The 16,040-nt window shown below is 39.2% G+C and overlaps 1 protein-coding gene across 1 annotated transcript in view; it reads left to right on the forward strand.

Moving 5' to 3' along the window:
- LOC110446572 (transforming growth factor beta receptor type 3-like) overlaps nt 1-16,040 on the forward strand; it is a 34,368-nt gene that overhangs the window by 14,651 nt on the left and 3,677 nt on the right. The window contains exons 3-12 of the mRNA XM_021491779.1: nt 1,544-1,736; nt 1,924-2,101; nt 3,196-3,368; nt 7,555-7,704; nt 8,124-8,330; nt 8,740-8,896; nt 10,098-10,188; nt 11,703-11,880; nt 13,683-13,821; nt 14,931-15,116. Coding sequence (XP_021347454.1) covers nt 1,544-1,736; nt 1,924-2,101; nt 3,196-3,368; nt 7,555-7,704; nt 8,124-8,330; nt 8,740-8,896; nt 10,098-10,188; nt 11,703-11,880; nt 13,683-13,821; nt 14,931-15,116 — 1,652 coding nt within the window. The remainder of the gene's footprint in view (nt 1-1,543; nt 1,737-1,923; nt 2,102-3,195; nt 3,369-7,554; nt 7,705-8,123; nt 8,331-8,739; nt 8,897-10,097; nt 10,189-11,702; nt 11,881-13,682; nt 13,822-14,930; nt 15,117-16,040) is intronic.

Consider the following 16,040-nt stretch of genomic DNA (forward strand, 5'->3'; position numbering starts at 1 on the left):
TCTATCCTGGTCAGGTTTGGTGATTGTGGTGTTCTCCTCAGTGATTGGTACATTCTATCCTGGTCAGGTTTGGTGATTGTGGTGTTCTCCTCAGTGATTGGTACATTCTATCCTGGTCAGGTTTGGTGATTGTGGTGTTCTCCAACGATTGTCATTGCTGCTGAGGATTAATAATTGTTGAGGATTGTTGGGATCAATACAGGGGGGCTGTTATGATTGATGAGCGGTTAGTTATATGAAGGGCACTTATTCAGAATTCAGAAAGAGGACATTTTTATTTCCCTGGAGGTTGGATTAACCAAGATCCTATATCTCATGACCATATTGTAGAATTATTAAGAAGGCGAAAATTTCATGGGAAAATCTGGTTTGTCGTTTAAAGACATCATGCATGTAAACACTAAAGGCCCATTGCATTTCAATTTATAAAGTTAAATTCAGAGCCGTCGGTTGAATATCCAATCATTGTAAACTTGATCTAGGCAATGACTTCTGAATGACGTAACACTTTAAATGTTGGTGTCTGTACTCTTCAGGTCAAGGTCATCATATCAATGCAACATTACCTAATGATGTTTGTTATAGCGTTACCTATGTTACTGATGTTTCTTACAGCATTTCCTATGTTACTGATGTTTGTTACAGCGTTACCTATGTAACTGTTGTTTGTTACAGCAATACCTATATGTGACTGATGTTTGTTACAGCGATGCCTATGTTACTCATGTTTGTTACAGCGTTACCTATGTTACTGATGTTTGTTACAGCGTCACCTTTGTAACTGATGTTTGTTACAGCGTTACCTATGTTACTGATGTTTGTTACAGGATTACCTTTGTAACTGATGTTTGATACAGCGTTACCTATGTTACTGATGTTTGTACAGCGTTACCTATGTTACTGATGTTTGTACAGCATTACCTATGTTACTGATGTTTGTTACAGCGTTACCTTTGTAACTGATGTTTATTACAGCGTTACCTATGTTACTGATGTTTTTTACAGCGTTACCTATGTTACTGATGTTTGTTACAGCGTTACCTATGTTAATGATGTTTGTACAGCGTTACCTATGTTACTGATATTTGTTACAGCGTTACCTATGTTACTGATGTTTGTTACAGCGTTACCTATGTTACTGATGTTTGTTACAGCGTTACCTATGTTACTGATGTTTGTTACAGCGTTTACTATGTTACTGATGTTTATTTCAGCGTTACCTATGTCACTGATGTTTGTTACAGCGTTACCTTTGTAACGGATGTTTGTTACAGCGTTACCTTTGTAACTGATGTTTGATACAGCGTTAACTTTGTTACTAATGTTTGTTACAGCGTTACCTATGTTACTGATGTTTGTTACAGCGTTACCTATGTTACTGATGTTTGTTACAGCATTACCTATGTTACTGATGTTTGTTACAGCGTTACCTATGTTACTGATGTTTGTACAGCGTTACCTTTGTAACTGATGTTTGTTACAGCATTACCTTTGTAACTGATGTTTGATACAGCGTTAACTTTGTAACTGATGTTATTTACAGCGTTACCTATGTTATTGAGTTGGAGAATGCCTATGAAAATAACCCAAGAGGGAAGGCAGTAGAGGTTGAGCTGGATATCAAGAGCCCATCACGAAAGACAACCAACCGTGATTTCCACCTTGTCCTTAAATCACCAAAGTCTGTGATCTGGAAAGTCCAAACTAAACGCATCCAAGGAGCAATAGACATTGTGGTAAGTTCCCCAAATATACCCAAACTTATATAAAACTTTTCTGTAACTTTATTAGGATACTTCACCGTTAATGTAGCTGTATGCTGGCTAAGTAATTTCCAAACAATGTTCTGGTTTTATTTCTGTGTACTGTTGTATGCCAGATGTATTATTGACCACTTGTCTAAAGCTTTATGTTTGTTTTCAGTCAAACACTCATATCAACATGTCAGGGATCAAAGTAGACACGGCAGGGGTACGCATGGAGACGATAACACACTCGCGTGAGGGCCTCATCCAATGGGTCAACTACCACAATGGACCGGTGTCCATCTACGCTGGCATCAGCCTCGCCAACAAAATCACCCTTATATTACCTCAGACAGGTGAGAACGTAGGGAAGTCATTTCCAGACACTTCCTACTATCAACAGTTAATTCTGTAAAGTAGGAGAGTGTTGTATGTATTTATTTATGCAAACTTTTTTTTAGTTAATAAATCAATGATCAGACATGATTATCTTTGTGATGGGCGGATTGGTCAAGTGATGAGCACTCAGGCCTTCCACGCAGGTGGCGGGGTTCAATCCCCAAATTTGTCGTATGCGTGGATATTCAGAGAAAGTGTTTTTCTCCTGCCCACACAACTCTAACAACCCTGGTGGAGTATAAATTGGTCTGGGGTGGATGTTGCAGTATCTGTGCTGTAGCATTCAGGTGTGGTGGCACTATAAATGATACCATTGGAAGCACGGTCCCACTACAAACAGAACACATTACATCTCCAGCACACACGCAGGCATACAAACAGGGAGACATTAGCCAGGTGGCATATGACTAGTAGTTAGTGCCTGATAAGGCAGCTCCTGTGAATTCCTCAAAATTGTATTGATTACAGTATATGCTATCTGTATTAATTGTATATCTATGTACTGTAAAGTACTTTAGAGCGGCTTATGTTAACTAGATAGGGCGCTATATCAAATGTTGTATATTATTATTATTATTATTAAATAATAAAATCCTGTCAGCTTACCAACCCATTTATTGAATAGTTTTGAATAAAAAATTACCTTTATCATTTTACATTGTTATAATATAAGTTAAGTTAAGTTAAGTTTGATGGGGATGGACTTTTTATTCAACGTGAAAAGTTTTTCAGGTTTAACTGTATCTAAACCTGAAAAAACAGCAAATAAAATGGGTGTAAAGTTGTAAAAAAGTTGTATTGTCATTATATATTCCTAAGATTCATTTACATAAATTATCAGACATATAATAAAGGGAGGCAAATTGAGTCTATTCAAAGTCAGTTACATATACCAACATATGTAAGGTGAATTACAGAACAAGGCCTCTGAGGCCTGTGTGACATTAAAACCACTACCCCAATTAATATCTTTTAAGATTCTCTTAGATATTTATCATGTTTGTAGCCCGAGAAAATCATTATAGAGAGGGGACCTGTATTTATTTTGCAGATGAACCAGAATCTGACAGGGGCCATGGTAAAGGATCAATCGGCACTACCAAGATTATTACTCCTCCATTTGACAATATTCCCCATACAAAGAGTGTGTTTAAAAGAGCTATCCATGCTGAATGTCATCCAGACAGACACATGATTGTGGCCTTCAGCAGGCTCATCCTACAGGTAACTACATCACTCCAACATTGGAGTGTTTCAATTGAAAACCACTCTTATTAGCTCACCTGGTTTGAAGGACCATGGTGAGCTTATGCCATACCGCAGCATCCGTCGTTCATCCGTCCGTCAACTTTTCCTTTAAAACGCTACTAGTCCTGAACGGCCAAATAGATTTTGACTAAATTTGGTCTGGAGCATCCTTGGTCCAAGGGGACTCAATTTTGTATAAATGGTGGGTGTGGCACCGCTGGGGACATAGGGGCGGGGCCCAATCGGGGAAATAGAGGTAAAACCTTCAAAATCCTTCTCCTACCCTAGGGATTAAGGAATTTTATCCTTATTAAGTCTGGAGCAGCCTTGGGCCAAGGGGACTCAATTTTGTATAAACCATGGGTTTTGCCCCCCAAGGGCCTGAGTGGCGGGGCCCAATAGGGGAACATAGCAAATTATTCTTTAAAATCCTTCTTCTTCTGTAGGAATGACAGGATTTGGTCCATATTTGATGTTGAGCATCCTTGGGTTAGGGGAAACCAATTTTGTATAAATGGTGGGTTTGGCCCTCTTGGGGGCTGAGGGGCAGGGCCCAATATGGGAAATATAGCAAATTCTTAAAAATCCTTCATCTGTAGGAATGACAGGATTTATTCCATATTTAGTCTGAAGCATCCTTGGGTAAAGGGGTACCAATTTTGTATAAACCATGGGTCTGACCCACCAGGGGTCTGAGGGGCGGGGCCCAATAGGGGAAACATAGCAAATTATTCTTTAAAATCCTTCTGCTTCTGTAGGAATGAAAAGATTTGGTCCATATTTGGTGTGAAGTATCCTTGGGTAAAGGGGAACAAATTTTGTATAAACGGTGGGTGTAGCCCCCCCTGGGACCTGAGGGGCTGGGACCTGAAGGGCTGGGCCCAATAGGGGAAATAGAGGTAAAACCTTTAAAATCCTTCTTCTACCATAGGGATTAAGGGATTTTATCCTAATTTAGTCTGGAGCATCCTTCGGCCAAGGGGACTCAATTTTGTATAAGCAGTGGGTGTGGTCTCCCAGGGAGCAGAGGGGCGGGGCCCAATAGGGGAAATAGAGGTAAAACCTTCAAAATCCTTCTTCGACCATCGTGATTAAGGGATTTTTTCCTTATTAGCTCACCTGGTCCGAAGGACCAAGGTGAGCTTATGCCATACTGTGGCGTCCGTCGTACGTCCGTACGTCAACAATTTCTTTAAACGACTTCTTCTTCTTAACCACTGTTTGGAATTAAACTAAATTTGACTGGAAGCATCCCTAGGTGGTGGGGATTCAAAATTGTACAAATGGTGGGGCTGACCCCCCAGGGGGCTGAGGGGCAGGGCCAAAAGGGGTCAATTTGCCCATATTGCTTTAAGCGACTTCTTCTCTGAAATTAAGAAGTGGATATGAACCATATTTGACTGGAAGCATCCCTAGGTGGTGGTGATTAAAAATTGTACAAATGGTGGGGCTGACCCCCCAGGGGGCTGAGGGGCAGGGCCAAAAGGGGTCAATTTGCCCATATTGCTTTAAGCGACTTCTTCTCTGAAATTAAGAAGTGGATATGAACCATATTTGACTGGAAGCATCCCTAGGTGGTGGTGATTAAAAATTGTACAAATGGTGGGGCTGACCCCCCAGGGGGCTGAGGGGCAGGGCCAAAAGGGGTCAATTTGCCCATATTGCTTTAAGCGACTTCTTCTCTGAAATTAAGAAGTGGATATGAACCATATTTGACTGGAAGCATCCCTAGGTGGTGGTGATTAAAAATTGTACAAATGGTGGGGCTGACTTACCAGGGGGCTTAGGGACGGGCCAAAAGGGGGCAATTTGGCTATATTGCTACAAACGACTTCTTCTGTAGAACTGTGCACTGGATATCAATCATATTTGATCAAAAGCATTCCTGGGAGGCAGGGATTTAAAATTGTACAAATGGTGTGGCTGACCCCCCANCCATGGATATTGATCATATTTGGTCGGAAGTATTCATGGGAGGCAGGGATTCAAAATTGTACAAATGGTGGGGCTGACCCCCCGGGCTAAGGGGTGGGGCCAATAAAATGCATTACTTGGAAATGGTTGAGATCCCCACCATATAATCATATATAGAATTGCTGAGTATAAAGAGAAAAATGCACATTTGCTTCCAGGATGTCCCTAGGGTCTGGCCCCACCCTTGGAGACATAGTCCCTGGGCCATAACTTTAAAACGGTTGAGATCCCCACCCCAAAACTATATATACAAATGCTGGGCATAAAGAGACGAATGCAATCATGATATCAGAATAGACCCTGGGGTCTGACCGAACCCCTAGGGACCTAGTTTCTTAGTCACAGCTTGGAAACAGTTGAGAGCCCCACCCTATAACCGTATATATACAATTGCTGAGTATAAAGAGATGATTGCACATATGCTTCCAGGTTGGCCTTGGGGACTGCCCCACCCTTGGAGACTTAACCCCTGGGTCATAACTTTGAAATGGTTAATATCCCCACCCCAAAACTATATATACAATTGTTGGGCATAAAGAGACGAATGCAGTCATGACATTAGAATTGATCCCAGGGTCTGCCCCACCCTTGCAGACTTGGCCCCTGGGTCATAACTTTGAATTGGTTGAGATCCCCACCCCAAAACTATATATAAAAATGCTTGAAAAAAAGAGACAAATGCAGTCACGATATTAGAATCGATCCTGGGGTCTGGCCACAACTCTAGGGACCTAGTTTCTGAGTCAAAGCTTGGAAACAGTTGAGATCCCCACCCCATAACCATACATAAAATTGCTGGGCATGAAAAATCTAATATAGCTATGCTACAAGGATTGGCCTTGGGGTCTGGCATATTCCCTTGATCTCATTTGGAGAATAGTGCCATGATTGCATAGGTATCCAGGTGAGCGATACAGGCCCTCTGGGCCTCTAGTTTAGTCTAGAGCATCCTTTGGCCAAGGGGACTCAATTTTGTATAAACGGTGGATATGATCCCCTAGGGGCATAGGGGTGGGGCTCTGTTTGAAATTTGTTATATCTCAAGTACTGGATGGATCTTTCTGATATTTCATATGTACTTACAGCACCTACTATGGAGTGCTATATCTTTACTTCATACCAATTATTTTAAACATATTCAGGTGAGCGATACAGGCCTTCTGGGCCTCTTGTATTAATTATGGTTTCAGCCTAACACAACTCCAACATTAGGATGTTTTCAGCCGAACACAACACTATAAGTAGACTATAGAATATTTTCAGCTTAACACAACACCATCAGTAGAATGTTTTCAGCCTAACACAACACCACCAATAGAATATTTTCAGCCAAACACAAATCCAACATTAGACAGTTTTCAGCCTAACACAACTCCAACATTAGACAGTTTTCAGCCTAACACAACTCCAACATTAGACAGTTTTCATCCTAACACAACTCTAATACTAACTATGTTTTCAGCCTTACACAACTCCAATATTAATTTTGTTTTCAGCCTAATACAACACCATCAGTAGAATGTTTTCAGCCTAATACAACACCATCAGTAGGAGGTTGTAGGTTTAACTGGCCTGAAGGATTAAGTAGCTGTAATATGTAGTCTGTTCTTCACTCATAGTACCTGAGGGGACTACAGGTTTACAATCCTTCTGTCAGTCCGTCAGTGTGTCACTTTGTCTGGGGCACATCTCATATACTCCATCAAACAATTACTCAACTTTACATTTTAGTACTTCTTTGGATGGTAGCTGTATATATAGAGAGTGTCACATACTTAAATCAGGTCTGTTACCAGCTACATACAGCATCATGGCCCTTTGTCCCTCTGTCTGGAGGTTGGGGACTGGATTAGTCACAATGATTTACCTTGCTCAATAACATTTCATTCACAACATAATCCATCAATACAGGTTTTGATGAGAATTAAACAGCCAAGGCTGGGTTTGCAAGGAATATATAACAGATGTATTGCTTTTTGCTGTGTGGTTTTACTCTCTTGGAAATGAAACCATAAGTCTTAAAAAATGTATTCACTATTTCCAATGTTAAAAAAAAAAGATGATTATTACATGTACTATCATTGAGATTAATATGTTCATGAATACTAAATGACTTGATGAATTAGTTTTGGTAAAATTATAAATTATTTTTACTAGGTAAAAGTGTTTTATAATGTATTTGTTGCAGAATTTTGGCTTAGAAATAGATCAGCTGACTCTCAGGGACCCAGCATGTAAAGCTGGTAAAAATGAGAGCCACATCATCCTAGGGTTGTCCCCTTCTAACTGTGGTACGCAGGCATCGGTTACCGACGGGAACACTTTCTATAACAACATGGTGAGTTGACCAGAAGGATATGACATCAGACAAATTGTAGCAGAATAAAAGATCAAAACAAATTTCAATTTAGTAAACAATTTTTGACTTCTTAGTTTACTTTATTTCAAAATTGTTTATTTTTCTTCAATTTCCTGAATAACTTCAAGACATACAATTAGAATTAAGCATGTTGTTTATTTTAAACAGCAAACAGTATAAAAGTATTTGTGTTTAGATAAGTCGATGACAAAAGTACAAGTACACTGTCAAATAAAAATGTGAAGTTAATTGTTGTTATGGACTGAACCGTTTCTCCTATATAATTTAGATTATTCATGAGATTTTTGAAGAGATACGGCTAGTTATGGTTCTCTTAAATTTTGACTGGCTCTTGTGTAAATGATGTTCATAAGATTCCATGTTAATTCTGATTTCAGTTATTGGTACATCGCTCCTCTGCAGATGGGTTGGAAGAGATCGGAAGTGGCTATGATACCCTCTCGGATAATGAAATTTCAGGCTCAGGGTCACATGATCCTAAAGCTGAAACCTACTTCGATGATGAGGACTTCCAGAGTGATGCAATAAAAGTAGAAGTTGTATGTCAATTTGTTGCACATGAGGGGATAACAGACTCACAATTGGTATGTAACAGGATCTCAGGAACAGCTGGGGTGCAAATAAAAACACTAATTGTTAACAGAACTTTTATGAAATCATTAATTTCTAACTTTCTTACTGAAAAGTTCACCTGCATGAAATTACAAGGATGGCTACAGTTAACAAAACAATGTCTTCTTCAATGTGGCCATTATTATGTGAGTGTAACAATTTGCCGATCAACATAACCTGTAATTGGGACTACTGTGATACTGCAAAGTATTACTACATGTCTGAAAAGTTTACGTAGACCTTACCAAACAAATTACCACACTCTTTGAAAATCATAAACTCTATCAAAATTGACCTCAATCAACAGAGCACAGTGATGTTGAATGTATCATTGTTTTCATGTGTTATACAATTTTGCTTATCCAGTATTTCGTATTTCAGCCCACACAAAACTACACTGATTATTCCTGGGCACAGTCAAACAGGAGTTTCGGTATCAAGCTGTTCCGCTCCAGTGTGATGAAGGACCCAGTCTACCGCTTCCCTATGACTGTTTCTCCATACAGTTACATCTACGTGGAGGTCGACATGCAACCAGGTTAGTAGTCGAGTGTGGAGGTCAACATGTAGCCAGGTTAGTAGTCGAGTGTGGGAGTCGACATGTAACCAGGTTAGTAGTCGAGTGTGGAGGTCGACATGCAAATATGTTAGTAGTCAAGTGCGAAGGTCGACATGTAACCAAGTAAGTAGTCGAGTGTGGAGGTCAACATGTAGCCAGGTTAGTAGTTGAGTGTGGAGGTCAACATGTAGCCATGTTAGAAGTTGAGTGTGGAGGTCAACATGTAACCAGGTTAGTAGTCGAGTGTGGAGGTCGACATGCAAATATGTTAGTAGTCGAGTTTGACGGTCGACATGTAGCCAGGTTAGTAGTCGAGTGTGGAGGTCGACATGCAAATATGTTAGTAGTCAAGTGCGAAGGTCGACATGTAACCAGATTAGTAGTCGAGTGTGGAGGTTAACATGTAGCCAGGTTAGTAGTTGAGTGTGGAGGTCAACATGTAGCCATGTTAGAAGTTGAGTGTGGAGGTCAACATGTAACCAGGTTAGTAGTCGAGTGTGGAGGTCGACATGCAAATATGTTAGTAGTTGAGTGCGAAGGTCGACATGTAACCAGGTTAGTAGTCGAGTGTGGAGGTTGACATGCAAATATGTTAGTAGTCAAGTGCGAAGGTCGACATGTAACCAGATTAGTAGTCGAGTGTGGAGGTTAACATGTAGCCAGGTTAGTAGTTGAGTGTGGAGGTCAACATGCAACCAGGTTAGTAGTCGAGTTTGGAGGTCGACATGTAAATATGTTAGTAGTCAAGTGGGAAGGTCGACATGTAACCAGGTTAGTAGTCTAGTGAAACTCCATACCAGCGTGTCCTACAGACTGTTATTGTTAACTCCGACAACCAAGTGGTCACTATCAACACTTCTGTCTTGGAGAAACACAGTAATGCTAAGCACTTCTGTTATATTAACTTATTAATTTCAAAAAGTTATGGAACATTTTTTTTTAACAATTATTATATTAATCACTCTTGTTGGCCTCGATGGAAATGCAAAGAGAGTCTTTATGTCCAGAGAAAACCCATATAGCTGGACAGGTGACCCAATACCTTCTCATGTCCAATTGGGAACCCAACCTGGCTGTCTTAGTGAAAGGCAAGTACGCTTTGAAGAATGTTGTCTTTAACGATTGGCTGTATTTGTTTATACAGTGACATTTTTGTGATATCCATTATGTTAAATTCCAGTGGAGAACCTTCAGGTGATGCTACAGAGTTGTTGGTTATCGGACCACATGGATAAGCAGACAGACCGGACAGTAACCCTCATAGAAAATGGGTAAAATCTCTTTTGGCTTTGAAGATTAGGAATAATTGTTTGTTAACTTATATAATTACTGATCTTAAAATCTGTGTTTTGGTGATTTTCGTGAATTATTTGAATTCATTAAAATCAATGAATAGTTAGGTCATTTGAATTGTAGTTAGAATCTTCATGAATTGACCACAGTTTTATATTGGAAGCAAATTGAACAAATTATTGTCAGGTTCCTGTGACAAATCACAACTTTGCTTTTTCTTTAATTTGCAACAACATGTTATAGTGATTTTATTATCGTATTTTACCTTATAAGCACATTGTGCACTTACCAAAACACGAGAGGGGTGTGCTTAATTAATCCCTTATGTACTCAAACCGACTGTGTCTGTATGTGTTCAACAAGCCTAATGAAACCTGTTTATAGTTGCCACGTTGTCGCTATGGAAGTGTATATATGTACCCACAAGATCTTGCAGCAGCAGAACTTCCTGTTCAAAATGGAGGCTAACAGAAAAATGACGACTTTGTGGGAGTTTTTCCAAAACAACTGTGACTTGACAACATGATCACTGAAAATAATGGCCGACAGCACCGACACGAGCGTTGATGAAAGTTTCTATAGTCAGTTCAGATGATATTACGTGAGATTAGTGACAGTAAAACAGAATTAGAAACAACAGAAACTTCTTCAATTAAATAATGGAACCGATATTGAGATATCGGATCTGTTGGATGATTAAGTGATTGATAATGAAAAAGATATCGTTTTGGATCAGTTGGACTTGAAATATTTAGGCAATCTTTCAAAGGATGAATAACATAACTTTATATAGACGATTGTCCCAATCTTGAATCAGAAAATGATATTATATTGCCTAAATAATGTAAATGCTAGTGAAGGGCAAAATCTTTGATCAAAAGACTGAAGATTATATTGACAGATCAGTGAAGTAAGCAACCTTTTCACAGGATTTAATTAAGCGCACCCATCTGTCTAAGAAAAATGTTGTAGATGCAATTTTTAGGTATAATACGGTATATATTTTCATTATGATAATTGGTTAAGCTGTAAAAATAATACATTACAGTTGTGGTAATTTAAAAATTTGAAGTTTGTAGGAATTTACTATTAGTATAGTACATATAGTACATCACTACTGTATATATAGTACAATACTATATATATAGTACATTACTGTATATATAGTACATCATTACTGTATATATAGTACATCATTACTTTATATATAGTACATTACTGTATATATAGTACACCATTACTGTATATATAGTACAATTTCTGTATATTTAGTACATTACTGTATATATAGTACATTACTGTATATATAGTACACTATTACTGTATATATAGTACATCATTACTGTATATATAGTACATCATTACTGTATATATAGTACATCATTACTGTATATATAGTACATTACTGTATATATAGTACAATTACTGTATATTTAGCACATTACTGTATATATAGTACATGTATTAGTGTATTGTTTTGGGTGAATTGTAGATGTAGAAAGCCCAGCGTACGTTGGATCACTAACCAGTCATTCCTCGGAACTAGCTGGGGATCCAATGCTCATGCTCAGCGATTCAGCTTCAACACTGGCGACCTGTTTCATGCGATGTTCCTCCAGTGTCGTATTGGTGTCTGTAGCAGGAACCCAAAGCTTGCCCAGGGAATTCCTGTAAGTCACAACTAAGACACATTTATATGTGTAATATGTTAACAAAGGATTGGGACTGTGTAGGATGTTAACAAAGGATTGGGACTGTGTAGGATGTTAACAAAGGATTGGGACTGTGTAGGATGTTAACAAAGGATTGGGACTGTGTAGGATGTTAACAAAGGATTGGGACTGTGTAGGATGTTAACAAAGGATTGGGACTGTGTAGGATGTTAACAAAGGATTGGGACTGTGTAGGATGTTAACAAAGGATTGGGACTGTGTAGGATGTTAACAAAGGATTGGGACTGTGTAGGATGTTAACAAAGGATTGGGACTGTGTAGGATGTTAACAAAGGATTGGGACTGTGTAGGATGTTAACAAAGGATTGGGACTGTGTAGGATGTTAACAAAGGATTGGGACTGTGTAGGATGTTAACAAAGGATTGGGACTGTGTAGGATGTTAACAAAGGATTGGGACTGTGTAGGATGTTAACAAAGGATTGGGACTGTGTAGGATGTTAACAAAGGATTGGGACTGTGTAGGATGTTAACAAAGGATTGGGACTGTGTAGGATGTTAACAAAGGATTGGGACTGTGTAGGATGTTAACAAAGGATTGGGACTGTGTAGGATGTTAACAAAGGATTGGGACTGTGTAGGATGTTAACAAAGGATTGGGACTGTGTAGGATGTTAACAAAGGATTGGGACTGTGTAGGATGTTAACAAAGGATTGGGACTGTGTAGGATGTTAACAAAGGATTGGGACTGTGTAGGATGTTAACAAAGGATTGGGACTGTGTAGGATGTTAACAAAGGATTGGGACTGTGTAGGATGTTAACAAAGGATTGGGACTGTGTAGGATGTTAACAAAGGATTGGGACTGTGTAGGATGTTAACAAAGGATTGGGACTGTGTAGGATGTTAACAAAGGATTGGGACTGTGTAGGATGTTAACAAAGGATTGGGACTGTGTAGGATGTTAACAAAGGATTGGGACTGTGTAGGATGTTAACAAAGGATTGGGACTGTGTAGGATGTTAACAAAGGATTGGGACTGTGTAGGATGTTAACAAAGGATTGGGACTGTGTAGGATGTTAACAAAGGATTGGGACTGTGTAGGATGTTAACAAAGGATTGGGACTGTGTAGGATGTTAACAAAGGATTGGGACTGTGTAGGATGTTAACAAAGGATTGGGACTGTGTAGGATGTTAACAAAGGATTGGGACTGTGTAGGATGTTAACAAAGGATTGGGACTGTGTAGGATGTTAACAAAGGATTGGGACTGTGTAGGATGTTAACAAAGGATTGGGACTGTGTAGGATGTTAACAAAGGATTGGGACTGTGTAGGATGTTAACAAAGGATTGGGACTGTGTAGGATGTTAACAAAGGATTGGGACTGTGTAGGATGTTAACAAAGGATTGGGACTGTGTAGGATGTTAACAAAGGATTGGGACTGTGTAGGATGTTAACAAAGGATTGGGACTGTGTAGGATGTTAACAAAGGATTGGGACTGTGTAGGATGTTAACAAAGGATTGGGACTGTGTAGGATGTAAACAAAGGATTGGGACTGTTGGTGTGGCATGGGATTCAGTATAGCAAATGATTTAAAACAGTACAACTAGTTGTGATAACTCAAAACTACAAATAGATATAAGTGGTTTTATCAGGTGTCAAGTGAAAAAAAATGAAAATATATCATTATCATCCTATAAATTATTGTCATGTAAAACAGCATCAGCTTCACATTAAGTGTTGTGAATTGTCAGAATATACAGATTTCTTCAATATGATTATGTAATTATATAGTGTGGAGACGAGATGTGTGGGAAAATCACGGCCAACATGCCAGGAAAGCTGATTGTTCGTGGTCCACTGGAAATCACCGGGCAGGTGGAGCCTCCCGAACCCAGTCGGAAAACGATAATTAAACCAGCTATCAACCAAGGTCTGTACACCACTGTTACCTTAGAGACAGATGATACTAGAATCTATCATATACAGGCTGTCTTCAGCTGCTAACAACTCAAATATTTCTATCAACAACATGAATGTGTTATATTCAGATAACTTAATTAACATGATAATGAGCAACAGTCACTCTACAGCTATTACTTAAAAGTGGTAGAAATAGTAGACTACACTTTAACAAAATTGATTTACATCTATGAACTCCAATTATTTTGGTAAGAATGTATAGAAGTCAGAGATTGAACGTGTGAACATGACGTGATGCTATTATGCCATCAAAATTTCATTCTCAAAATCTGGGAGATCTCCTTACTGAATGTGCCTGGCTGCATAAGAAAGTCAGTCTATACACATGTGGTCAAAGAGTCTGAAGACAGACTATACACAGGTGGTCAAAGAGTCTGAAGACAGACTATACACAGGTGGTCAAAGAGTCTGAAGACAGACTATACACATGTGGTCAAAGAGTCTGAAGACAGACTATACGCAGATGGTCAAAGAGTCTGAAGACAGACTATACACATGTGGTCAAAGAGTCCGAAGACAGACTATACACAGGTGGTCAAAGAGTCTGAATACAGACTATACACAGGTGGTCAAAGAGTCTGCAGACAGACTATACACAGGTGGTCAAAGAGTCTGAAGACGGACTATACACAGGTGGTCAAAGAGTCTGAAGACAGACTATGCACATGTGGTCAAAGAGTCTGAAGGCAGACTATACACATGTGGTCAAAGAGTCTTAAGACAGACTATACACAGGTGGTCAAAGAGTCTGCAGACAGACTATACACAGGTGGTCAAAGAGTCTGAAGACGGACTATACGCAGATGGTCAAAGAGTCTGAAGACAGACTATACACAGGTGGTCAAAGAGTCTGAAGACGGACTATACACAGGTGGTCAAAGAGTCTGGTTGACTTGAACAGTTTGAAGACAGACTATACACATGTGGTCAAAGAGTCTGGATGACTTGAACAGTCTGAAGACAGACTATACTTATTTGGTCAAAGAGTCTGGATGACTTCAACAGATACTATACTCCCAAATAAAACTGTTGTTCTTATTTTGAGATGTGATTTTACAGGAGTGATTCCTAAAGGTGACCAGCGCAATCACCACCACCAATCCAACAGCAGACATAACTCCAACCACGCTGACACCATTGTGATAGAGGGTCTGGATTCTGGCACAGTTGTAGGCATAGCATTCGCAGCATTTATCATTGGAGTCCTACTGATGGCAGCATTGTGGTTCATCCATACACATACGGGTAATTAAGTAGACAATAGTACTGATGTATATAGGTGAGGCTACCCAAAGTGAGGTAAGTAGACAGTAGTACTGATGTATACAGGTGAGGCTACCCAACGCGAGGTAAGTAGACAGTAGTACTGATGTATATAGGTGAGTCTACCCAAGGTAAGGTAAGTAGACAGTAGTACTGATATATACAGGTGAGTCTACCCAAGGTAAGGTAAGTAGACAGTAGTACTGATGTATACAGGTGAGGCTACCCAAAGTGAGGTAAGTAGACAGTAGTACTGATGTATACAGATGAGGGTACCCAAAGTGAGGTAAGTAGACAGTAGTACTGATGTATACAGATGAAGCTACCCAAAGTGAGGTAAGTAGACAGTAGTACTGATGTATACAGGTGAGGCTACCCGAGTTGGGGTAAGTAGACAGTAGTACTGATGTATACAGGTGAGGCTACCAAAAGTGAAACCAAACCCAGAATGGAACATATTAACAAGAAATGTTCAAATATCCTAACATGTCTGTAAACATGGAAAAAATATTGGCAATGAAAAAGGTATGGCAATGAAAAAGGTATGAAAATTTTATCAGAAATTTCGCCTGCTGTCAAAGTGAACCTGACCTACTAAATAAGCCCCGTTAATAGATGCACTTGCTGTTTTTACTCGAGACATACATGTAATGAAAGATAAAGGCATCTATTGGTTACTCTATAGTAAAAGAAAAAAAGGATGTTTGAGTAAGTAAATAGCAAATATTAATATTTTTCTTACAAAGGTGCTCTATGGTATGTACCATACCTTACATCACTGTACTGCTTCTACGATTGTTTTGGGTAACACTACAAATAACTGTGCTTTGGGTAACACTACAAATAACTGTGTTTTGGGTAACACTACAAATAACTGTGTTTTGGGTAACACTACAAATAACTGTG

This window comes from Mizuhopecten yessoensis, unplaced genomic scaffold, assembly GCF_002113885.1.
Source record: "Mizuhopecten yessoensis strain PY_sf001 unplaced genomic scaffold, ASM211388v2 scaffold2803, whole genome shotgun sequence".
Classification (NCBI taxonomy): Eukaryota; Metazoa; Mollusca; class Bivalvia; order Pectinida; family Pectinidae; genus Mizuhopecten; species Mizuhopecten yessoensis.